This window comes from Anser anser (genome assembly GCF_964211835.1).
Source record: "Anser anser genome assembly, chromosome: 1".
Taxonomy (NCBI): domain Eukaryota; kingdom Metazoa; phylum Chordata; class Aves; order Anseriformes; family Anatidae; genus Anser; species Anser anser.
Window position 1 is genome coordinate 73,971,793 of NC_139720.1, and position 20,916 is coordinate 73,992,708.

At 44.5% G+C, this 20,916-nt stretch overlaps 1 protein-coding gene and 1 long non-coding RNA gene across 7 annotated transcripts in view; one reads left to right on the forward strand and one right to left on the reverse strand.

Moving 5' to 3' along the window:
- The window catches only part of PHF21B (PHD finger protein 21B), a 175,336-nt gene that overhangs the window by 91,825 nt on the left and 62,595 nt on the right, over positions 1-20,916 (forward strand). For 3 of the 6 annotated variants that reach the window (XM_083821073.1, XM_083821074.1, XM_083821075.1), the window contains one exon: positions 20,012-20,341. The exons of 2 other annotated variants lie outside the window; for them this stretch is intronic. In XM_083821073.1, the coding sequence (XP_083677199.1) occupies positions 20,012-20,341 (330 nt within the window). Of the gene's footprint in view, positions 1-18,254; positions 20,342-20,916 lie in introns of those variants that run through there. One more of the 6 variants, XM_083821072.1, reaches the window with a different exon arrangement.
- LOC310892857 lies at positions 17,914-18,817 on the reverse strand. Its single transcript, XR_014578523.1, has 2 exons — positions 18,687-18,817; positions 17,914-18,248 (listed from the first exon to the last, which is right to left on the reverse strand). It is a non-coding gene; the product is annotated as an uncharacterized lncRNA (long non-coding RNA).

Here is a 20,916-nt window from a genome sequence, read left to right on the forward strand (position 1 = left end):
TTCCCATATTACATTGCAGCTTCTCGAGGAAAGCCAGAACTTTCCAAGTTAGGAGGGCTTCCATGCCAAGCCTTGCCAAAAGGCACATACATGTTGCCTGCGTCCCAAAGGGAACACATCTAAGGAGCCATTTTGCTCTAAGGCAGAGACAGCTAACTGGCAGCCTCAGACAGGGGGAAGGCAAGGGTGCCAAGCCTCAGAGGCAATTTTGTCCCCATCGTGGGGAATGCTGGCTGGTCACCAGCCCATCTGTGTGTGGGGGAGATTATTGCTGCAGGAGCATGGTGACAGCAGATCCAGATCGGAGGTGGCAGGAGATTTTGTGTCAGCAGATGTGTTATGCACCATCATGTGTCCTGAACACCCAGACAGGCAATGTACATACCCAAATTACCTGTCCTTGAGGTCAGTACATAAATTCTCTTGGTTTCATCTGATTCATGTTTTTGGCACAGATTTCCTAAGGCTGAATCCCCACCGAGACATCCCAATTTTATATGAGCACAACCCCCAAGATAAAGAACATTGTGTCTGCATGACTGAACATTATGCCATTTAGTTTTGGGGCTTGAATTCTCCAACTTTCAGCACCTAATAAGGATAATAAATGTAAAAGCCCACATGCCCAATGTCAGTGGGAAACCTATCAGGTCACCTATCAGGTGGGATGATTTGCCCCCTTAGGTGCTTGTCTCCTTCCATGGAAAGGCACTAACAGGATGTTCCCAGGGTCTAATACACACTAAGGAGCATGGGTCTCAGCTCACAGTGGGGCTGTGGGGTTCCCTTGAAATGACTGAGGAGCCTCCTGCTTTGCTACATGTTCAAGCTAGTTCTCACAATTGGTAGTGGAGGGAGCCTCATGGAGCTAGTCCGCCTGCCCTTTATAAAACATTGACCGGAGAGAAAGGAGTAGAATTGTTCATGTATTTATATGCCTTTAAATACATTCAATTTGATTTCTTTCTGCTCTCATGAACCAGGCCTAATTCTCCTGAAGTTGATGGGTTTTACTCCACTGAATGAGAGAAAAATAAAGCTCAGTGAGCATATAAACTAAAGCAGAAGTTTCTTCTGTCTCTGTAGTCCAGCAGAACTCCGAGCTGGAGGTACGGCAGTGTTGAATCTGCAGTTATCATGATCAGTGAAGAGGGAACTGCAGAGACGTACATCTTGGAAGATGAGTAGGTATCACAACTTCTGAGGCACTGTTTCCATCTCCTTGGCCCAATATGAATGTATGTGCCCTGTTACGTGTGCCATCTTTTGTTCATCCATGCCCTCCCCAGATAAGCAATCAACTAATAAACTTGTATCATGTTGAGTTTTTGAAAGGAAATGCTGATAAGCTCTTAAGTGCAGTGATGTTAATGGATGATACTGAAATAATAGATAGGAGGAGATTCAGTCATGCTTACCACTAAAATACATAGGAGCTTCACTTTCTTTCCAGCTTGGAAAAGTTTCCATTTACAGATTGCTTTTCCCTTGTATAGGATTAGCCACTGCTGAATTCAGCAATCTTTGTCTCTTGCCACTTTGTGCACCTTCACATTAAGACAGCATCACTGAAGCTGTACTTCTTCCTGTAACTTTTGGTTAAAAAATCAGATGTGTTTCCCTTTAGCCTTGCACAGCACTGCATTCCAGCATATCTTGCTTTTGGTTCCTGGAAAGACTACTGTCAAAAATTCTTAGGTTTGAATATCTTTCACTTGATGTCCTATTTCTTGAAAACAGCTCTTTCCTTGTCTGCTCTCTCCCTTTCCATTTGGATGATTTTTTTACTCATTTCTGTTGAGTTGGTTTTTTGATGGCTCTAGTTCTTGTGGTTTTGATTTCTCTTATCAGCATAAATCTCAGGGTGGTATTTGTTAGGGCTTATCTACAAGGGGATGTTAGTACATATTAAGCTGAAATGTGAATTAGGAGTACATAAGCTTTTTTGGTAAAAGTTGTTTGTAGAAAGAAATTGTTAGTAGAATTATTAAATATATTTTTATAATCAAGAGATTTATTTTCTTTGAAATGGCTGTTGAGGATATGGAATGTATTCCCTAGCAAGCTATAAATGCTTTAAGACAGGTCAAATTTTAGATCTGAACGACTTGACAGAGACCTATAATCCTCTAAGGGTTGAGAGGGTAATTTACTCTTTGTGTCCATGCAGTCCTTAGCCTCTCTGCTGAGTCTGCTTATTATTACTGGTTATGTTGTAGGCAGCTGTCAGCTGGAAACTGGACTGTTTCCACACAGGCTGCTGAACACCCAGCTGAAGAAAGTGAGCGTTGATTACTGCTGGAAGCAACTTGTTGGCCTTGTGGTGAAAGGCACTGTGGCTTTTTACTTGGTACCTTTAGCCAAGATGCATTGTCTTAATGAGCAATTCTGTGTGCTGTTTCTTTCTTTTATTCTTTAATCCCTTCTTTTATATTTTCCAGTTTCCTCACAGTCAATTGTGAGGTTACCAATGCCCATAGCTGCCCAAACGTCACACCAACCCTCTTTCTGAAAGAGTGCTTTTCCCTCCTGCTTGGCTCTGCCTCCTCCTGCGGTGCTGGCCCTGTTGTTCCTGCAGCTAGGGTGTTAGCTGAGGTGGGTAACTGGTCTTAGTTAAAACTTACATTATTTCTTTGCCAGACTAGCTTTAATTAGTAGGAGCTCCTGCTCTTTTGCACAGCTAGCTGAACGCTGATGCAGTCACGTAGAGGGGGCAGCACAGGAGGAGGATGAAGAAACCAGGAGATGGCTTTCTTTGGAAGCACTGCCGGTCTATATTGGAGTATAGTGTTGGGTAAAACACAGCCCATTCCCCTTACCTCCTGGAGAAGGTCATCATTATAGGGCTTTATTTTATTTTTCCACAGTTCCCTTAGAGGGTTTAGTTCTGAAAATAAAGGAATAAAAGCAGAGGTGAAAGCAGGAATAAAATAATGCAGGGCTGGATGCAGTCACGGTATCAATAGAGAAGCTGTGCAGAGAAGTACTTCTACCACGTTGAGTATCATTAATATCCTCACCTCCTGCTCGGCTGGAATACAGTGGAATGAGCAAAGCTTCATTTTGTACCTTATTTGCCCCACTCTTTTTCTACATCACATCTTTGTAATTCATACAACTGCCGGCTAATCTTGTCCCAGCAGGGAGGGTTACACCCAAGATGATTTTGGAGCATGGGAACTAGAACAAGGCCTACCTTTTTATTTCCCACTTATGGTCTGACCTATATTTGAACTTGGATCTCTAGATGCTGCATCACAAACGTGCCACAGTACTCCATGGCATGTCCTAATCATTGCCTTCTATTCTGACGAGATGTAACATGCTCCACTCTTCCAGAAGAAAAGTGGCTGCACTGCAGAACTAGAGAGCAGAGCATGAGATCTTTTACTGGCCATCCTATGATTTTTTGTGTTCAGCTTCTTTGCACAATAGCTTTTATCAGAAGAAAAGCTATCAGCTATGATAAATGTCCCAGGCAAAGGATCTGAGTGACTGATTGAGGTAGAGTCTGTAATAAGTGGCTATGATGTTTTGCACTCCGTATGACGCAATGGGAAATAAGGCCAAGAGGGCATTGTTTATTTGTATCCTTAAATATAACAAAGTTGTGACAAAGTTTGCTAAAGCTTTTCTTATTCTCTTCTTGCCTTTCTTTTGTGCCCTTGAATCCTTTCTAAGTATACGCACAGATCCGTGTCACTCTGTGTAGCTCCGTATATAGCCCTTGTGGTTGAAGTAACTAAGTGCTTTCCACTATCACAGCAAAAAATCAACATACAAAATGTCTGTCTTTCTCCTGTCTCTGTTTATGAGAGTAGTTTAAAAACTAGTTCGGATAGTCACCACTGCAGACAAGCATCTACATTTTTCAGATCATTTCTGTTTTATCTATGTGCTATGCAATCATCTCTGTCTTTATTTGTGGAGGTAAATGTAGAGTTACTGTATAGTGTGTCCTTGCTTTCTCCTTATCCATTGTGTTCATTTCCTGTTGGTGTTTTGAAGTGGGCCCAGTCTGTTCTTTCTCATTCTCTTCTCTAAATTCCATTTTATTTACTGCCATTGGCATGATCTGCATTATTTATTGCTCGTTACTCTCTCTTTGGCCTCTGGAATAATGGTTGTGAAGTCTTAGTTTCATTTTAGGATCTACACAGTCCTTCATTAGCAGATCCTTTGTCTCTTTTTAATATTCTTTGCCAACACTGCTTCTGTATACTTTTCTTTCCCTTATCTTATCATTTGAATTTCCATTAAGTTAGAGTGAAAGCATATCATTGCCTTGTTTCTTAAATTTGCCCAATATTTCCTACATCTGCTAATATATTTGTACAATGCAGTCGTTCTAAATAGTGTTTTTGGTTTTTTTTATGCATTCTCTGAAGTCTCATTAAAAGAAAAATGTTATATGCTGCATCCCCCTCTTGAAAAATGTTATATGCTACATCCCCCTCTTATTATGACTGATCAATTATCTGTATCTAGGCAAGTGGTATTATTTGTGGTTCCCAAACTGTAAAAGTTTGCTTTTGATTTTTCACATGTATGTACTTTCACAGCATTCTTTGTCAGAGTGCGGGGATTAAGGGGGAAATAATTTTTGTTTTGTTTTGTTTTTTAAATCTGTCTAAAACATCCATGTTGCTAGAGGAGCTAGATCATTGTATGCTCCCCATTTAAAAGATGGCTAATTGTACAGTGGTCTGGGTAGATGAGAGAGAGCTTTGGAGTTCCTGATTTCCAGTACCCTCTACTTCTGTAAGGGGGTATATTTGATCAGGTGATAGCCATTTGTCCAGGTTTTGAAAATTACCTTGTTTTTTAAAAAAAAAACAAACACATGACAAATGAAGTGGTGCAACTAAAGCAAATATGAAGGAAGGATGGAGTGAGGGCACTGTCTGGATGACCAAAGTTTTGGGTTTGTGTCGTAAAGGTTCAATTTCTGACTTCGACTTGTTATGTCAAGTGACCATGTCTCTCTGCCCCCAGTTTTAACTCGTGCAGCTTCTTTCCATGGGTGTACTTTGAGCTGCCACCTCTGAAGAGGTTTTCTTGGGTCAAAGGGGTTTCAGTGAATGATGTTGGGGTGCTCAGAGATCCTGGGAAAGGACAGAGAAAGTCTGTCATCCTCTGTATATTTATTAAGGTGTATCAGGAGGTAGGAAGTCTTGACAGTGGAAGTCCATTGTCAACTCATCCTTCCAATTTACACCTGCAAAGCACCTGGCACAATTCCCATCGTTCACATTCCACATAATAATTTATAGTAAGTTATTTTATCTTAGAGTGCAGGGGAAAAATCTCTCAGACTTGCCACTTTAACCTTTTTTGTTCATTGACAGTCTGAGCTCAGAGAGCTCTACTGTGAGTAACATGGTCCCTGTACATCTCCTTCCATTCTTTCCAGCTTCCTTGAGCACCTTCTTCCTCAGACTTGTAGCACCTCTTGTTACTAGTTATCAGTTGCATATTTGTCATCTCTGGTGCTGGGCTTTGCTGCATTTCTAGATCCATTGATTGCTTTTTGTGCACCTTGTGGAAAGGAAAAGACAATGAACTTTGTGCCTTCCACTTAGTTCAGCATGTGGCCAGGCCTGCACACACAGACACAGAAAAATACTTGGACCTGTGAGGTCTCAACTTCATCTTCATGAGGATTCCTTGGGTGGACATTAGAAAATATCAGTAGACAAGATTAGATATACAGTGTGATAGTGCACTACCTTTGATATGGCAGCCATTATCCAGTTGGATTAAAATGAGATCATATGACTTAATTTGCCTTTAGTAGCGAACAGACAGTATTTAATAGATGCTAGCCAGTTAACTTCCACAGCATCTTTGTGAGAATGACATTTATCAAGTGGGGAAGCTGAGGCAAAAGGATGTATCTAAATCTCAGGGGATGCCTCCAATTGGATTTCAGTTCTGTTATGCTTAACCAGAAATAGACGCAGGTCCAGCCGGAGGCTAGAGGGGAAGGATACTGCTCGATGTGCTGCCAGGCCATATGGGCTCTTCATTAGCAAGGGGTACTAATATAAAAACTGGTGGGAATGACAGCTCTGTTAGTCCCCTGCTTTCCAAAAAAACTGTTCATAATGCTGTCCTCCTCCCCTGTCCTCTGAACTTCAGGTTTTGCACCAAAATCTTGAGCTCAGCTTCAGCCACGTACCAACACTCACTTTGCTTCAGTGCCAGCTGGCAGCTCTCCGTGTGGGCACAAGTGCCTGGGTTTGGGTTGATGCACCTAAATGGAGGCACTCCGTTTGGGCTTTTTTGTGGGCGCGCTTTGTTTACTTTCACTAAAGCTATACTTTGGGGTGTTGGAAAATTAAAAGGTTTCTCCGAGCAGTTTCATGAGCAACATGCAAATATGCCTGCCACTGGAAAACAGTAACTCCTGAGTAATGCAGTAATACTAAAAGCTCATGCTTGTCGGGATGAAATGTGCATACGCAGAAGTCCTGGGGAAATTTCTATACGAGTTCTGGAGGGGAGGCAGGGATTTTATTTTTCTTTGTAACTTATCTAGAATTTCTGATGGGAATACTTCACAACTGATGCTCTGCTTTCCTTTGGGGGAAATGCAACCATTTAACTTTCTTCTTTATATGTATACCTAGGAACTGATGGTTTGATCCCATGAGAAGTCTGTATCTGTTCACAGTTACATTTGTTCATTTCAGGAGGATTCTGTATTATCTGGGAAAAAGAAAAAGAAAAAAAAAAAAAAAGAAAAAGAAAAGGAAAAAAGGATTTAGCTTAGTTAATAGTATTGCCAGTTCTTTCTGCCACACCAAGGAAAATGTGCATTTGCAAATTTAATTTTAAGATGGGGTGAAGAGGGAGGAATCAAAGAAATAATTACTAGGTCTGGGGTAGGGAGGCGGGGGAAGGAGGACACAGGGAGGGGATGTGAATCAGGAGGAAACAGATTTTGAACTGGATATAATAAATTACTCTAATTTATTGTTTACTTTTTTCTGATTGCATGCAGTTGCATCTCTTTTTGCTTTGCTTGATCATAGGAAGTCGCACATATGTTTAAGCAAAAACTAGAAGCCCCCGAGTTCACGTATGGGTCTGGAGACATACTAGGATGCAAAGTTTAATGACATTCATACAGAGGAAAAGAGTGAAGTAGAGTACCAAAACAAAGGGAGGTAGGATATCAAGAAATGTGGGCTTTGATGCTATTTAAAAGGGTCTGGATCCCATGATTTATCTAAAAATGGCAAGATGCCCCTCTAAAAATGCAAATGGCCGCACTATATCTTGTAGCTGTAATGAATGAGTCTTTCACACAATGGGAACATTCAACTTGTTCTAGGGCACTTACTGTGGCTCCATATGCTGAACTGCATGCTCCTGGCCTTTAATCACTCTGCCTTTGTTTTTTCAAAACTTAAATTAGAAGCACATTAGTGTTTATATGGTATACACTTTGGTTTTGGTTTTTGTGTGTATGTTTGGGGAGACTTGTTTTTGTGTGTGTGTGTTTGTGTTCTTTTCTCTTTTCCTTTCCTTTCCTTTCCTTTCCTTTCCTTTCCTTTCCTTTCCTTTCCTTTCCTTTCCTTTCCTTCTTTCCTTTCCTTTCCTTTCCTTTCCTTTCCTTTCCTTTCCTTTCCTTTCCTTTCCTTTTCCTTTCCTTTCCTTCCTTTCCTTCCTTCCCTTCCCTTCCCTTCCTTCCCTTCCCTTCCCTTCCCTTCCCTTCCCTTCCCTTCCCTTCCCTTCCCTTCCCTTCCCTTCCCTTCCCTTCCCTTCCCTTCCCTTCCCTTCCTTCCCTTCCCTTCCCTTCCTTCCTTCCCTTCCCTTCCCTTCCCTTCCCTTCCCTTCCCTTCCCTTCCTTCCCTTCCCTTCCCTTCCCTTCCCTTCCTTCCCTTCCCTTCCCTTCCCTTCCCTTCCCTTCCCTTCCCTTCCCTTCCCTTCCTTCCCTTCCCTTCCTTCCCTCCCTTCCCTTCCTTCCTTCCCTTCCCTTCCCTTCCCTTCCCTTCCTTCCCTTCCCTTCCCTTCCCTTCCCTTCCCTTCCCCTTCCCTTCCCTTCCCTTCCCTTCCCTTCCCTTCCCTTCCCTTCCTTCCCTTCCCTTCCCTTCCCTTCCTTCCCTTCCTTCCCTTCCCTTCCCTTCCCTTCCCTTTCCCTTTCCCTTCCCTTCCCTTTCCCTTTCCCTTTCCCTTTCCCTTTCCCTTTCCCTTCCCCTTTCCCTTTCCCTTTCCCTTTCCCTTTCCCTTCCCCTTTCCCTTTCCCTTTCCCTTTCCCTTTCCCTTTCCCTTTCCCTTTCCCTTTCCCTTTCCCTTTCCCTTTCCCTTTCCCTTTCCCTTTCCCTTTCCCTTTCCCTTTTCTTTCCTTTTTCTTCTCTTCTCTTTCTTCTCTTCTCTTTTCTTCTCTATCATTAAATATGCCAGAAGAATGCAGTCTTCTTGAATGCATGGGACATGGCAAATCATGGGAAACTTGAGTTGGCAACAGCAAAGGGATGTGAATTTTGAGCTGCTAATGGCAAGTAGGATTCCAGCTCTGGGGCTAGGGGAGAACCCATGTTACACAGCAGGGAGCCATTTAAATCCCCCTGTGACCTGCCAAGAGGATGCCTGCATGCTTTCTGGTTTATTCAAAGTGAGATCAAGCCCAACTTTTTCTTTGTTGTAAGTTTGGATTTAAAATTAGCATTTCATAGCTCTGTAGGCCAAGCTGCAGCCTTGCTCCTGTGGATCTGATCCCAAACACAATGAAGCCCATCCAAAGGCTGTCATTAATGGGGGGGTTAGGAGGGGCTGTATCTCACTATTAGCGGTGTACTGTGCAGTTTTCTTGGGATTAAGGGAAAGAATGGAGATCCATCCATCAAATAAAATCTGAAACAAGCCACTCTTTCCTTGAGGATTTTTCAGGAGAGGTTTATCACACATGCATAATATTAAATTTTCTATATATGTGTACATGAGCGGGCACATGTGTATATAGGTAACTCCGTTGCAAGTTTTAAAAGCTCTTTTCCTGACAGAAAAGTGGGCTAATTAATAGGAGTAGGAGACAAAATGCCAGCTTGTAGATTTGTTTCCCCTGCAGAAATCAGCCCCCCTGTTACACTGCTCCTTCTTGATCTGATGTAACAAGAAGAGAGAGTCAGCTGTGAATCAAGCGCCTTGTTCTCATTTCCTTGATCATTGACATGGTTTGAGAGAGAGAAAGGAGGAGGATTATTTGTGAGGTTATTAAAAAAAAAATCCAGCTCCCCCTTCTCGTCTCCTTCAAGACACACAGGCACTTCCAGAATGTTCCACCCTATGAATCTGACTTTTCTCATTAAATATCATCCTCTTTCTCCCCAACTCCTTGTTAGTTAAAAAGTGTTGTTTACAAGTCACTAAGCGGATAATTCAGAGCTTTGATGAGTGGATTGCCAGCTAGCTATACAGTTGAAAACACGTGTTTTGTTTTGTTTTTTTTTCTTTCCTTTTCGTCAGCAAGCTGTTTAATGGCTTCAGAAATTAAAGGATAATTGCACTTGAGTGAGTATGTGCTTCTATAAGCCCGCTGTTTCTATTATTAGGGTATTTACTGCTCTTGAAATTTCTCCCTTAACATAAATCTGCTAATTCTTCATTCCTGCCCTGCCCGGGAGAGCAGCCACCCCCAGAGTTTTGGTGACATCAGCCTGGTGAGCCAGGGTGAGCTTTTTTGTGCAACTTCAGTTGTTGCCTGTTGTCACGTTTCTGCACGGCAGTTCGGTTGGTGAGGGCGTGCAAGTTTTGTTCACACCATGTTTACTTTGTGAATGGTCCCTTGTGAAAGAAAATCACATATCGATAGTCTCGTTGGGTTTCATGTACATAAGCACCCTGCTGGTCTTCAGAGAATAGGTGGGAGATTTGGTGGTGGGAAAAGTTTAGCTTTTTGTTTAGCTGCAATATCCTTCTGCAATATATAGAATTGCTGATGTGTAGAAGAGCTTGGTAATGCTTCTAAAACAGGTTTTTAATACTAATAATATTAATGGAAGCTATTCCTGGAGAACATCCCTGATCAGAAAACCCAGAGCCATTGCACCTTAATAGAAAAACTGATTCATTATTTCCTGGCATTTGCTTTCTTTCTAATTAACGTCATACACAGAAGGGGTGATCATTCAGCCATCTTTTTAGCTTAGAAAGAGTCAAAGATTAAAAAACAATTACCCAATGTAATTAATTTGCAAGGGGATTTTGGGGGGTATGTCGGGGAGGGGGATGTTCCCCTCTTATGTTCCCAGCAGCACTTGTCGTTCTTTGGCAGGACCGAGTAATTTATTGTCTGACTTTCCAATCTGAATTCATCTGGGGTGGCTTTCATTCCCTCCCCCGCCGCCAAAACTCTTGTGATGTGCTGTGCATTTGTTTGGGAGGGGAAGGAGGAGGGGGGAAGGGAGAAGGTTATATGTTTCTGACCTGCTTTACTGCTTTTCAACTGAAAGTAAATTAATGCACACACTAGATTCCCCTCTGCTGCGCTGATTGGATCCTTGCGCCGATTAAATATTTCACACTGATAGAAGGATGCTGAAAGCACTCAGCTGGTAATGTGGTATGTGCATCAGTGGTACAATAACTGACTTTCAGGTTACAGTCAAACAAAATCCCCAGTTTGCTGCAGTTTTGATTAGAATGAGTTTCACTTTGAATTTAATTCCTTGCGCCTGCTGCAGCGATGGCTAATTAACTGGGATCTGATAGAGAAAAATGAATACATTCTTACTTCTGACGGCAGGCAGGCAGTGAGTTGTCCAAAAAAAAAAAAAAAACGTAAGAAAGAGAAAGAAAAAAGAGAAGAAAACAACAGACAAAAGAAGCTTTAAAACAATAATGCTGTGATTGTACTTCAGCACATGTAAACCTCCCTGCCCCTGTGTTCCACTCAGCACTGCTTGCCCAAAAGTCAGTCCCCATGCAGCGCAGTGCTGCCAATGAGTATGAGTGACTCACACACCTGTCTCAGGTAGTTTTTGGAATCCCTCTGCCCAAAAGTAACACCCAAGTTCCACATAGTCGGCAAGTCACTACTTCCTCATCTATAGCTTTTTTTAAATTTTTTTGAATGGGCTTTCTTAGGTGATAGCAGAGGAGCAGCCAAGGGGGCTCCGCACCACTCCACATAGCACCAGGCTAAGGAGAAGGGGGAGGAGGAAGACGAGGAAGGCTTCCTTAAAAATATTTTCTGATGGCTCATTTATGGGGAGGAAACTGGCGGGAGGAACTACCCTGGGCTTCCTTAAAAATGCTCCTCCTTCTCCTCCTCCTCCTCCTCCCCCTCCTTCTACTCCTCCTTCTTCTCCTCCTTCCCCCCTTCCCCAGCTGCACCACTTGAGCAGTGTTACATCGAAATACTGTGTTTCACGAACAGTGAGTGTGAAACTTTTCCACTCAAGTGTCCCCAATCTTGGTTGCACAGAAGCACACTGTGTTGTCCTCTCGTTGGGCACAGGCAACCTCTTCCTCAGGGCTGTATGCAATGGGGAACATTTTTCTGTGGGAGCCCAGAGACAAAACACAGACCATGGGGACCTGCTCCTCTGTGAATATCCCCCAGGCTCCTTTCGGTACTCACATATGTGTGCATATGCACACTCAGCCTAAAATCCGCTCATTTCTGCTTCAGCGTTCAAAGTTAGGTAGTCAGGCAGTGAATTAAAACCCAGATGAGGCAGCATCAAGGGGTGCATGTAAGCAGCAGCTTGGACATGTATGATAAGCTCATGGAAATTCATAGGACTGCAACAAAATCCTAAGACACCATACTGAAGTGCCATGGCTGGTGGCCTGTCTGCAATTCATTTGTGTGTTGTCACTCTCAGAATATTAAATATTCCATTGTTCGAGTAACTTTTATTGTGACAATTGAGTAAATTAACAGAGGTCATGGCCTGCCTTGCTGGAGGAGTCTGTTCAGTTGTTTTCCATGCAGGGCTTTAGATTAGTGACAAATGTTAGATTATTAGTTGATAAGCCGTCATTTTGGTTTGAAAGTAGATTGCTGTTCTTCTGCAAGCTAAATAACCTCTTGGGGTTATGCTAGATATTTTCTCTCAGCCACGGGGCTGCTAAGGAAAAGAACCAATCTTGCTGTGAAAACAATTGCAAATTTTCACAGAGAAACTGCTTTGTCAGGAGAGTATCATTCTCGAAAGATTAATGGACTGAAGTCTCTATCTCCAGCATAGGTGTTAAAATATAAATGTGATGGACAATGCATTTTAGGTCCTTTTTGAACGTCTCATATTTTACTAGGAAAACTTGAGGGTTTGTTGGGAGGCACACAACTATTTTAAATCCCTGCCGTAGGGAAGAGTAGCCAATAACAGGGTATTCCCCCATTGAAGAACGTGACCAGATTCTTCTTATTTGAGATGTATGTGCAAAATGAAGTTGACATCAGCTTGGTACGTATTTGAAGAAGCAATAGAAACTGCAGCAGAGGAAAAATGAAGAAACTGCAATCTCATGCTGGAAGCAGCGGTGCTGCCCGCGTGGAGCCCAGCTATAGCATGTGCAAGTGTGTATTGTGCTGCTCAGGGTGGGTATCACACCAGCACAAGTGTCTTCAGCCCCTCTCTCCCACGGCTTTTTGCATTTCTTTATCCCCTGAGCGGAAAGGTCTCCGTTTTGTGATGGGAGAGGCAGAAGCTGGCTTCTCACCTGTAAGCCTGCAGAGGAAAGGAGGGGAGGGGGCTTACGTGGGAAAAGAAATAGAAAGGCCAAGGCTATTTTGATACATATGGAAAAAATATTAGCTCTGCTTTGAATAGTTGAGACCATGCCACATACAAGATAGGAAATCATAAACAAGCGGCAGCTTTCCAGCACATTGTGGTGTGTTTGCATGTGACTGGCATACATATTTCAAACTCCAGTTTGCCTGTGGCATCCTGCAGTGAAAATGAAAGTTATGTTGCTATTGAAAAGGCACTGCTTCAAAATTGGTGTATTGTGAGGACTGTTACGCTGTGGATAAGAAACAGCGACCTGCTTTCCAGCATTTAGAGCCAATAATTTTTTCTTTTTTTCTTTCTTTCTCTTTCTTTCTTTCTTTCTTTCTTTCTTTCTTTCTTTCTTTCTTTCTTTCTTTCTTTCTTTCTTTCTTTCTTTCTTTCTTTCCTTCTTTTCTTTTTCTTTCTTTCTTTCCTTCTTTCTTTCCTTCTTTCTTTCTCTCTTTCTATCTTTCTCTTTCTCTCTTTCTCTCTTTCTCTCTTTCTCTTTCTCTCTTCTTTCTTTCTTTCTCTTTCTCTCTTTCTCTCTCTCTCTCTCTTTCTCTTTCTCTTTCTCTTTTTCTCTTTCTCTTTCTCTTTCTCTTTCTCTTTCTCTTTCTCTTTCTCTTTCTCTTTCTCTTTCTCTTTCTCTTTCTCTTTCTCTTTCTCTTTCTCTTTCTCTTTCTCTTTCTCTTTCTCTTTCTCTTTCTCTTTCTCTTTCTCTTTCTCTTTCTCTTTCTCTTTCTTTCCTTCTTTTTCTTTCTTTCTTTCTTTCTTTCTTTTGGCTCTTCCATTATATCAGCATGTTTTCCACTGCAGTGTCCAAGGCATGTTTAGTTTCTTATTCATCATTCCAAAAGTATCAGAGAATATGTTATGCTGCCTGATTCTCAAAATGCAGATTTTATCTCTCTTTAAAAAACAAGACTATTCTTTTAATTAAACGGGCAGAAATAGAATACAGCAGATGTAGGTTTTGTTGAGGATTTTTTTAACCTCTCATATCATAATCTTTGTGTCTGCCAGCACTTTGATGCCTTCAATGCCCTCATGGGTGTATGAAGTATGGGGGTATAAAACCTCCTCAGTAAAAGGATGGGTCATTGTCATTGGTGACTCACTGCTGAAGGGAGTGGAGGGCCCGATATGCAGACCAGACCCACTACACAAGGAGGTCTGCTGCCTCCCAGGGTCCTGGTTTAAAGATGTAAGGAAGAAACTTCCTTCACTAATATGGCCCTTGGACTATTATCCTCTTTTGTTGTTTCAAGTAGGCAGCGATGAAATAGGAGGAACTCCTCTAAGGGCTAAGAAGAAGGACTTCAGAGCCTCGGGGAGACTGCTCAAGAGTTCGGGAGCACAAGTCATGTTCTCCTCTATCCTCCAGTTACAGGAAATAAGGAGGGACTGGACATGATGAGCCAGCGGGTTAATAATCGGGTCCGAGCCTGGTGTCACCGGCAGGGTTTTAGTTTTTGACCTTGGGTCGATTTACATGAGACCAGGCCTTGCTGACAACAGACAGGAATAGCTTTTTCCTCCAGCAGAAAGGGGTTTTAGGATGGGAGTTGGCAGGGTTCATTGACAGAGCTTTAAACTAGGTATGAAGGGGGGTGGGGGTGGAACCGGGAACACTATAAAGGAGCCTGAATGTAACATGCCAGTTCTTGTGGGTGAGGAATGTGCTAGCAAGACCTCCCAGTCTTGTGTCTTGGTGAAGGGTGAGGATGACATATTTTGCAGGAAGGACACAAGGGTTGGTGAGAGGTTGGTAACTATGGAAACACTTGAGTATGGTCAAGAGGGTATTAGGGCTTCTCCCTCCCAAAAGGTGGCCCAGCTGAGGTGCATTTACACTAGTGCACGCAGTATGGGTAACAAACAAGAGGAGCTGGAGGCCACCAGTAGGGAACTACGATGTAGTTGCTATCATGGAAAACTGGTGGGATGATTCCCATGACTGGAGTGTGGTTGTTGATGGCTACAAACTGTTCAGAAGGGATAGGCAAGGAAGGAGGGGAGAAGGAGTTGCCCTCTACGTCAGGAAGTGGATAGATTGTGAAGAGCTGGGCCTGAGAAACAGTCATGACCAGGTTGAGAGCTTGTCGGTGAAAATCAAGGATTGGTCTGGTAAAGGACATCTAGTGGTTGGGGTCTGCTACAGGCCACCTGATCAGGGGGAGTCTGTTGACGAGGTCTTCTTGCTTAAGCTGCAAGAACTGTCATGCTCACAAGCTCTTGTCCTGATGGGGGATTTCAACCACCCAGATATCTGCTGGGGTAGTGGCACAGCGGATTCCAGGCAATCCAGGAGATTCCTGGAGTCTGTTGAGGATAACTTTCTGGTCCAGGTAATAGACAGACCGACCCAAGGTGAAGCCTTACTAGACCTGGTGCTCACCAATGTGAAAGAGAGCATTGGAGAGGTTAAGATTGGAGGCTGCCTGGGCTGTAGCAAGCATGCCCTGGTGGAGTTTGTGATCTTGGGTCTGACAAAAAGCAGAGTCAGGACCCTGAACTTCAGGAGAGCAAAATTCCGCTCAAGGAATTACTGGCTGGGATCCCCTGGGAAACTGTCCTTAAGGGCATAGGAGTGGAACAGAGCTGGCAGCTCTTTAAGGACGCCCTTCTGAGAGCGCAGAGCTCTCCATCCCCCAGCAGAATAAATCGAGCAAAGGAGGTGTGCGACTGGCATGGCTGAGCAAGGACCTGCAGCCTAAACTGAGGGAAAAGAGGGAAATGTATGAGAAGTGGAAGCAGGGTTGTGTAGCCTGGGAGGAATACAGGGGTGTCGTCCGGATGTGTAGAGATAGGATCAGGAAAGCCAAGGCACAGATGGAACTGAACTTGGCAAAGGACATGAAGAATAACAAGAAGAGGTTCTACAGATACATAGGCAGGAGGAGACAGGCCAGGGAGAGTGTTCCCCCTCTGATAAACGAGATGGGAGAACTGGCTTCCTCAGACATGGAAAAAGCTGAGGTACTCAATCAGTGCTTTGCCTCAGTCTTCAATGGTGGTCAAGTTTCCTATGTCTGTCAGGACCCTGAACCTCGAGGAGAGGGTGAGAGGAGCAGATTCCAACCCACTGTGACAGTGGAACAAGTCCAGGATCGCCTAAGGAAATTGGATGTGCATAAGTCCATGGGGCCAGATGGTATACAACCCAGGGTGCAGAGAGAGATGGCTGATGTGGTTGCCGAGCCACTCTCCGTCATATTTGAAAAATCATGGCTGTCGGGTGAAGTCCCCAGTGACTGGAAAAAGGGAAACATTACTCCCATTTTTAAGAAAGGGAGAAAGGAAGACCCGGGGAACTACAGGCCGGTGAGCCTCACCTCTGTGCCTGGGAAGATCATGGAGCAGATCCTCCTGGAAGACATGTTAAGGCATGCATGAGATAAAGAGGTGAGTGATCCGAGACAGCCAGCACAGCTTCACCAAAGGCAGATCTTGCCTAACCAATCTGGTGGCCTTCTATGATGGAGCGATGGCATCGGTGGACAAAGGAAGGGCAATGGCTATCATCTGCCTGGACTTGAGCAAAGCCTTTGATATGGTCCCTCACCACATTCTTTTCTAAATTGGAGAGGTATGGATTTGAAGGATGGACTGTTAGGTGGATGAAGAATTGGTTGGCTGGTCGCAGCCAAAGGGTTGTGGTCAACGGTTCTGTGTCTGGGTGGAGGCCGGTCACAAGTGGTGTCCCTCAGGGGTCGGTCTTGGGACTAGTGCTCTTCAACATCTTTATCAATGACATAGATGATGGAATCGAGTGCACCCTCAGCAAGTTTGCAGATGACACCAAGCTGAGCGGTGCAGTCGATATAATAGAGGGAAGGGATGCCATCCAGAGGGACCTGGACAGCCTGGAGAAGTGGGCCCATGAGAACCTGATGAGTTTCAACAAGGCCAAGTGCAAGGTGTTGCACTTGGGCTGGGGCAATCCCAGGTATTTATATAGACTGGGAGAAGAAGAACTTGAGAGCAGTCCTGCAGAAAAGGACTTGCACAAGAAGCTGGACATGAGCCAGCAGTGTGCACTTGCAGCCCAGAAGGCCAGCTATGTCCTGGGCTGCATCAAAAAAGGGGTGGCCAGCAGGGAGAGGGAGGTGATTGTCCCCCTCTACTCTGCTCTTGTGAGACCCCACCTCAAATACTGCGTGCAGGCCTGGGGTCCCCAGCACAAGAAGGATGTGGAGCTCTTAGAATGGGTCCAGAATAGGGCCACTAAGATGATCAGAGGGCTGGAGCACCTCTCCTGTGAAGAAAGGTTGAGGGAACTGGACTTGTTTAGCTTGGAGAAGAGAAGGCTCCAGGGAGACCTCATTGCGACTTTCCAGTACTTGAAGGGAGCATATAAACAGGAGGGGAAATGCCTGTTTATATGTGTTGATAGTGATAGGACAATAGTGTTAGGACAAGAGGGAATGATTTTAAATTAAGACAGGGGAGATTTAGGTTAGAAATTTGGAGAAAGCTTTTCACTCAGAGGGTGGTGAGGCACTGGAACAGGTTGTCCAGAGAGGTTGTGGATGCCCCATCCCTGAAGGCATTCAAGGCCAGGCTGGATGCGGCTCTGGGCAGCCTGCTCTAGTGGTTGGCAACCCTGCCCAGAGCAGGGGGGTAGAAACTAGATGATCTTTAAGGTCATTTTCAACCCGGGCCATTCTATGATTCTATGATAAGTAAAAGTGATCATTACAAAGAAAAAGGGCATTCTCTCTCTTCTCTTACTAGCATAATCTGATTAAGGGGGACATTTTTGAAGTTTTGGTAGGTACGTTTTCAGAAAATTATTAACTGAGACACAGAAGAGATTCCATATCTCTGTTTCCCCAGACAGTTTCTGTAACTTCTTTTTGGAAGCTAATCTGGAACACCTGATCTGTTTTGTATGCTTTCATATTCTGTTTCTAAAATTTGCAGTTATTTAAATAAAATTTGCATAGCATTGATCCCTGTGGAAGTAGCTGGTATGGGTGGATTGGTCCTTTCAAACCCAGGGACAGAATTCTTGTATTTTTTGTATTTTCTTTCAAAAGGTCCAAAACCAAAATCAAAACATAAGCTTTCCACTAGGAGGTGAACGGTCAACGTTGAGCGTTTAATGTTTATCTCAAATTAGACTTTGAAGCAAGCAGTAGCCCTTACTTCAATTTTTTTTTGTTCCACACATACATATAGGCATTTTTGTCAGTTTATTGGCAAAACACTAACACATCATGTGCAAAGAGTCACAAAACTAACTCACAGTTAATGTACGTAGGGAGAACGGCAGAAAATAGATGGTTGTTTGAGTAGTGATTTTTTTTGTTTGTTTGCAGAATTTCTGCTTTTGTACTTCTCAGGATGTTTTCCTCCTTTGGAACAAGATAAAAAGCAATTACTGGCTATTAAATTCTGTCAGGAAAGTAATAACTTACTCCTACTTATTTACTTGCCTGTACCACTGAGCTGCCACATACTGTGTATCTTTTGGGATCTTGGAGTTTTGTTTGCTTTGATGTTTTCTGTTGCCTGAGAAAAAAAGGTAAAGCTGTATTAATGCCATTAGGAGATTACATATTAAAAGTTTTATTTAAGTGAAAATATGCAATCAGTGCAGTAAGACCAAATATTTGTCTTAAGTTGTTCATTCATTTAGTAACCTATATGTTTGCTTTTTGGGGGACAAACATTAAAATATATTTTAATTATACGTGGGCTCCTCGGGGACAGAGAATGGTCTTAGCTGCACGAAAAAGAAGTCACGGGGCTACTGGTGTCAGCAGTAAAACTCTGGTTGTCTGCAACAGAGCTAGGATTTCACTCCTGGACTAACTCCACTGGCCTCTAAGTAATGGATTTACATCCCTGTAACAGAGTACAGTGTTTTCATGCAGTCTGTAAGCTTTTAGCGATGTTCACATGACATAAATCAAAACAAAGACATAACCACAAAGCTGAAATCTTAACCTGAAAGCTTTGTACTGTGCTGTAAGGCACTGTGCAAGGATGTTTTCAGTAGAGTTGAGAAGAGGCAGTGTTCAGTTGTCCTGCGTGCAGTAGTTTTGCATCTGGAACAACGTACTACCAGGACACTGAGATAGTGCAAGGAGGAGCACCAGTGGAACAGATAAATGCAAGTTTTACAGAATTTTGTCATAAGCAACTTTCTGCACACACATTAAATGCACTTGAGCTGTTTGGCTTTCACTAAAGTACTTTTAAACTAACAGACATATATTTTTGTGCTGAGAGTAAAGATTCTCCCTTCTTCTTTAAAAGATCTATGACACACAGTAGCATAGTATATGGAAAGCATTGCCATTGGTTCCTTGAGATGACTGTTAGGTTAATGGAGAAAAAAAAACATGAAACAAAAACAAACAAAGCTTAAAACAATTTATATGAAGTCACAGTTACTAGAATAATGTTGATGTATTGAAAAAAAAGTTTATTTATATAAAAATGAAGCAGCTATCTCTAGTAAAATGCATGCTTTCAATTTCATACAAACACAAAACCTACAGTCCCTGGAGCAAACATATTTGACCAGTAAGGCTTACAGCTTCAAAGTATATAGCAGGTTTAAAGGTAAGAAGATAGGTATTTCCTTAAACATCTGTTTTGTACTACACAGCTTCTGCTTATACCCAGAACAGTTTTCAGTCTTCGTTCTTAAAAGAACTAACCACACTTGTTTATACACACACACATACATATATATGCAATATTTTAATCAAGTTGACAACAAGACTCTTAATGGCTTTGCTAGTACAGCAGCAGACCTAGAAATGTGGGAACCTTCCTGGAAGGTTACACAGTAGATGCAATTTCACTAAAGCCAACTCAGGACCACACAGTGAATAAAGTTAAACATGGGCAGAAGTCTTTGCAGGATTAAGTACCAGATGACAGCAGTACCGGACACCAGACGGCAGCTTCACAGTGGCTGTACAAATCTCAAATACAGTTCTGAGAGGAGATACCGTACCTAGATGGTAACAAGTGTGTTGGTGTTACAAACGAGAGGAACCGCTCTGGAGCAACCTGAAAGCAGAGCTGTGAAGAAGGAGAGTTTAAGGGGAGGCAAGAAAGGGCTCGGGCGGCGTTTGGGGCAAGGCCAGGAGGAGCTCAGCCAGAGGACTCCGCTCCACAAACCCTGGCCCGGCCACCCCCTCTCCCCCCCCCTGCGGCAGCCGCCCTCAGACACCGCCGGGCGGGCGGTAGGGCCCCGGCTCTTCCTCGTCCCGGTGACGATGGCGCCTCTCCCTCTCTCTCCTTCTCTCCCCCGGCAGAAGCTGACGGTGCGGAGCCGCCCCGCGGCCCTGCTGGTGGGCAGTGGCGCCAGCGGCAGCGCCAAGCCCGGCGGTGGCGACGGTGGAGGTGGCGGCGTCCCGGCGCTACTCAAGGCACCCGGCGGCAGCGGTGGGAGCCCCGGCGGCAGCCCCGCGCAGAACCTGGCCATCTCTGTCGTGCCAGCCAAGGCGCCCATCGCGATGGTGACAGCGCACCTCAACGGCGGACTGGGCGGCGTGGAACCCCCCCAGAGCGCCCCCATCAACCTGCAGACCCCGGCCCGGCTGGCGGCCGCTCGCCGCCCGCCCGAGCTCGGCTCCCGGACACAGGTAAGGGCGGGCGGGGCCGGGGCCGGGAGCAGGCGGGGGGGGGGCGCCGCCGCCGCGGGCTGTGGGCGGGAGGGCCCCGGCGGCGGGGAGGGGCCTCCGGGAGACGGGCCTGCGGGAGGCGGGCATGGGGTGGCATACGGGGCCATGGGGGAGCCCCAGGGTGACGGGGGGAGCCCCGAGGGGCAGGGGGTGGCCCCAGTGGGGAAGGGGGTGCTGCAGCCCGAGAGGCTTGGGAGGGGGGGAGCGAAGCTGGTGAAGTCGGAGAGTGATTCTGAGGTTGAAAGGTGCGGGTGTCCAACTCAGAGCAAAATTTCTTGCCTCCTTTCCGCACTAGAGGCGGTAGTGGTGTACGTGGTGTGTGCACCGGCTCAGGGTGTGAGTCTGGTGATGGGGAAGGAAGAACACAGGGATTAGAGCAAACTCTGACTGAACATGTCTGTAAGTGGGCCTCATGTTACAGGCTTAAGGCTTTGGGGTGCCCAGTTAGTCCCCTGTCCGAAACACTGGAGTAAGGGAATGGCTATCCCATTTTTCATCCACTGGCCGCAGCAAAAGCACACCCAGCCACCTGGGGA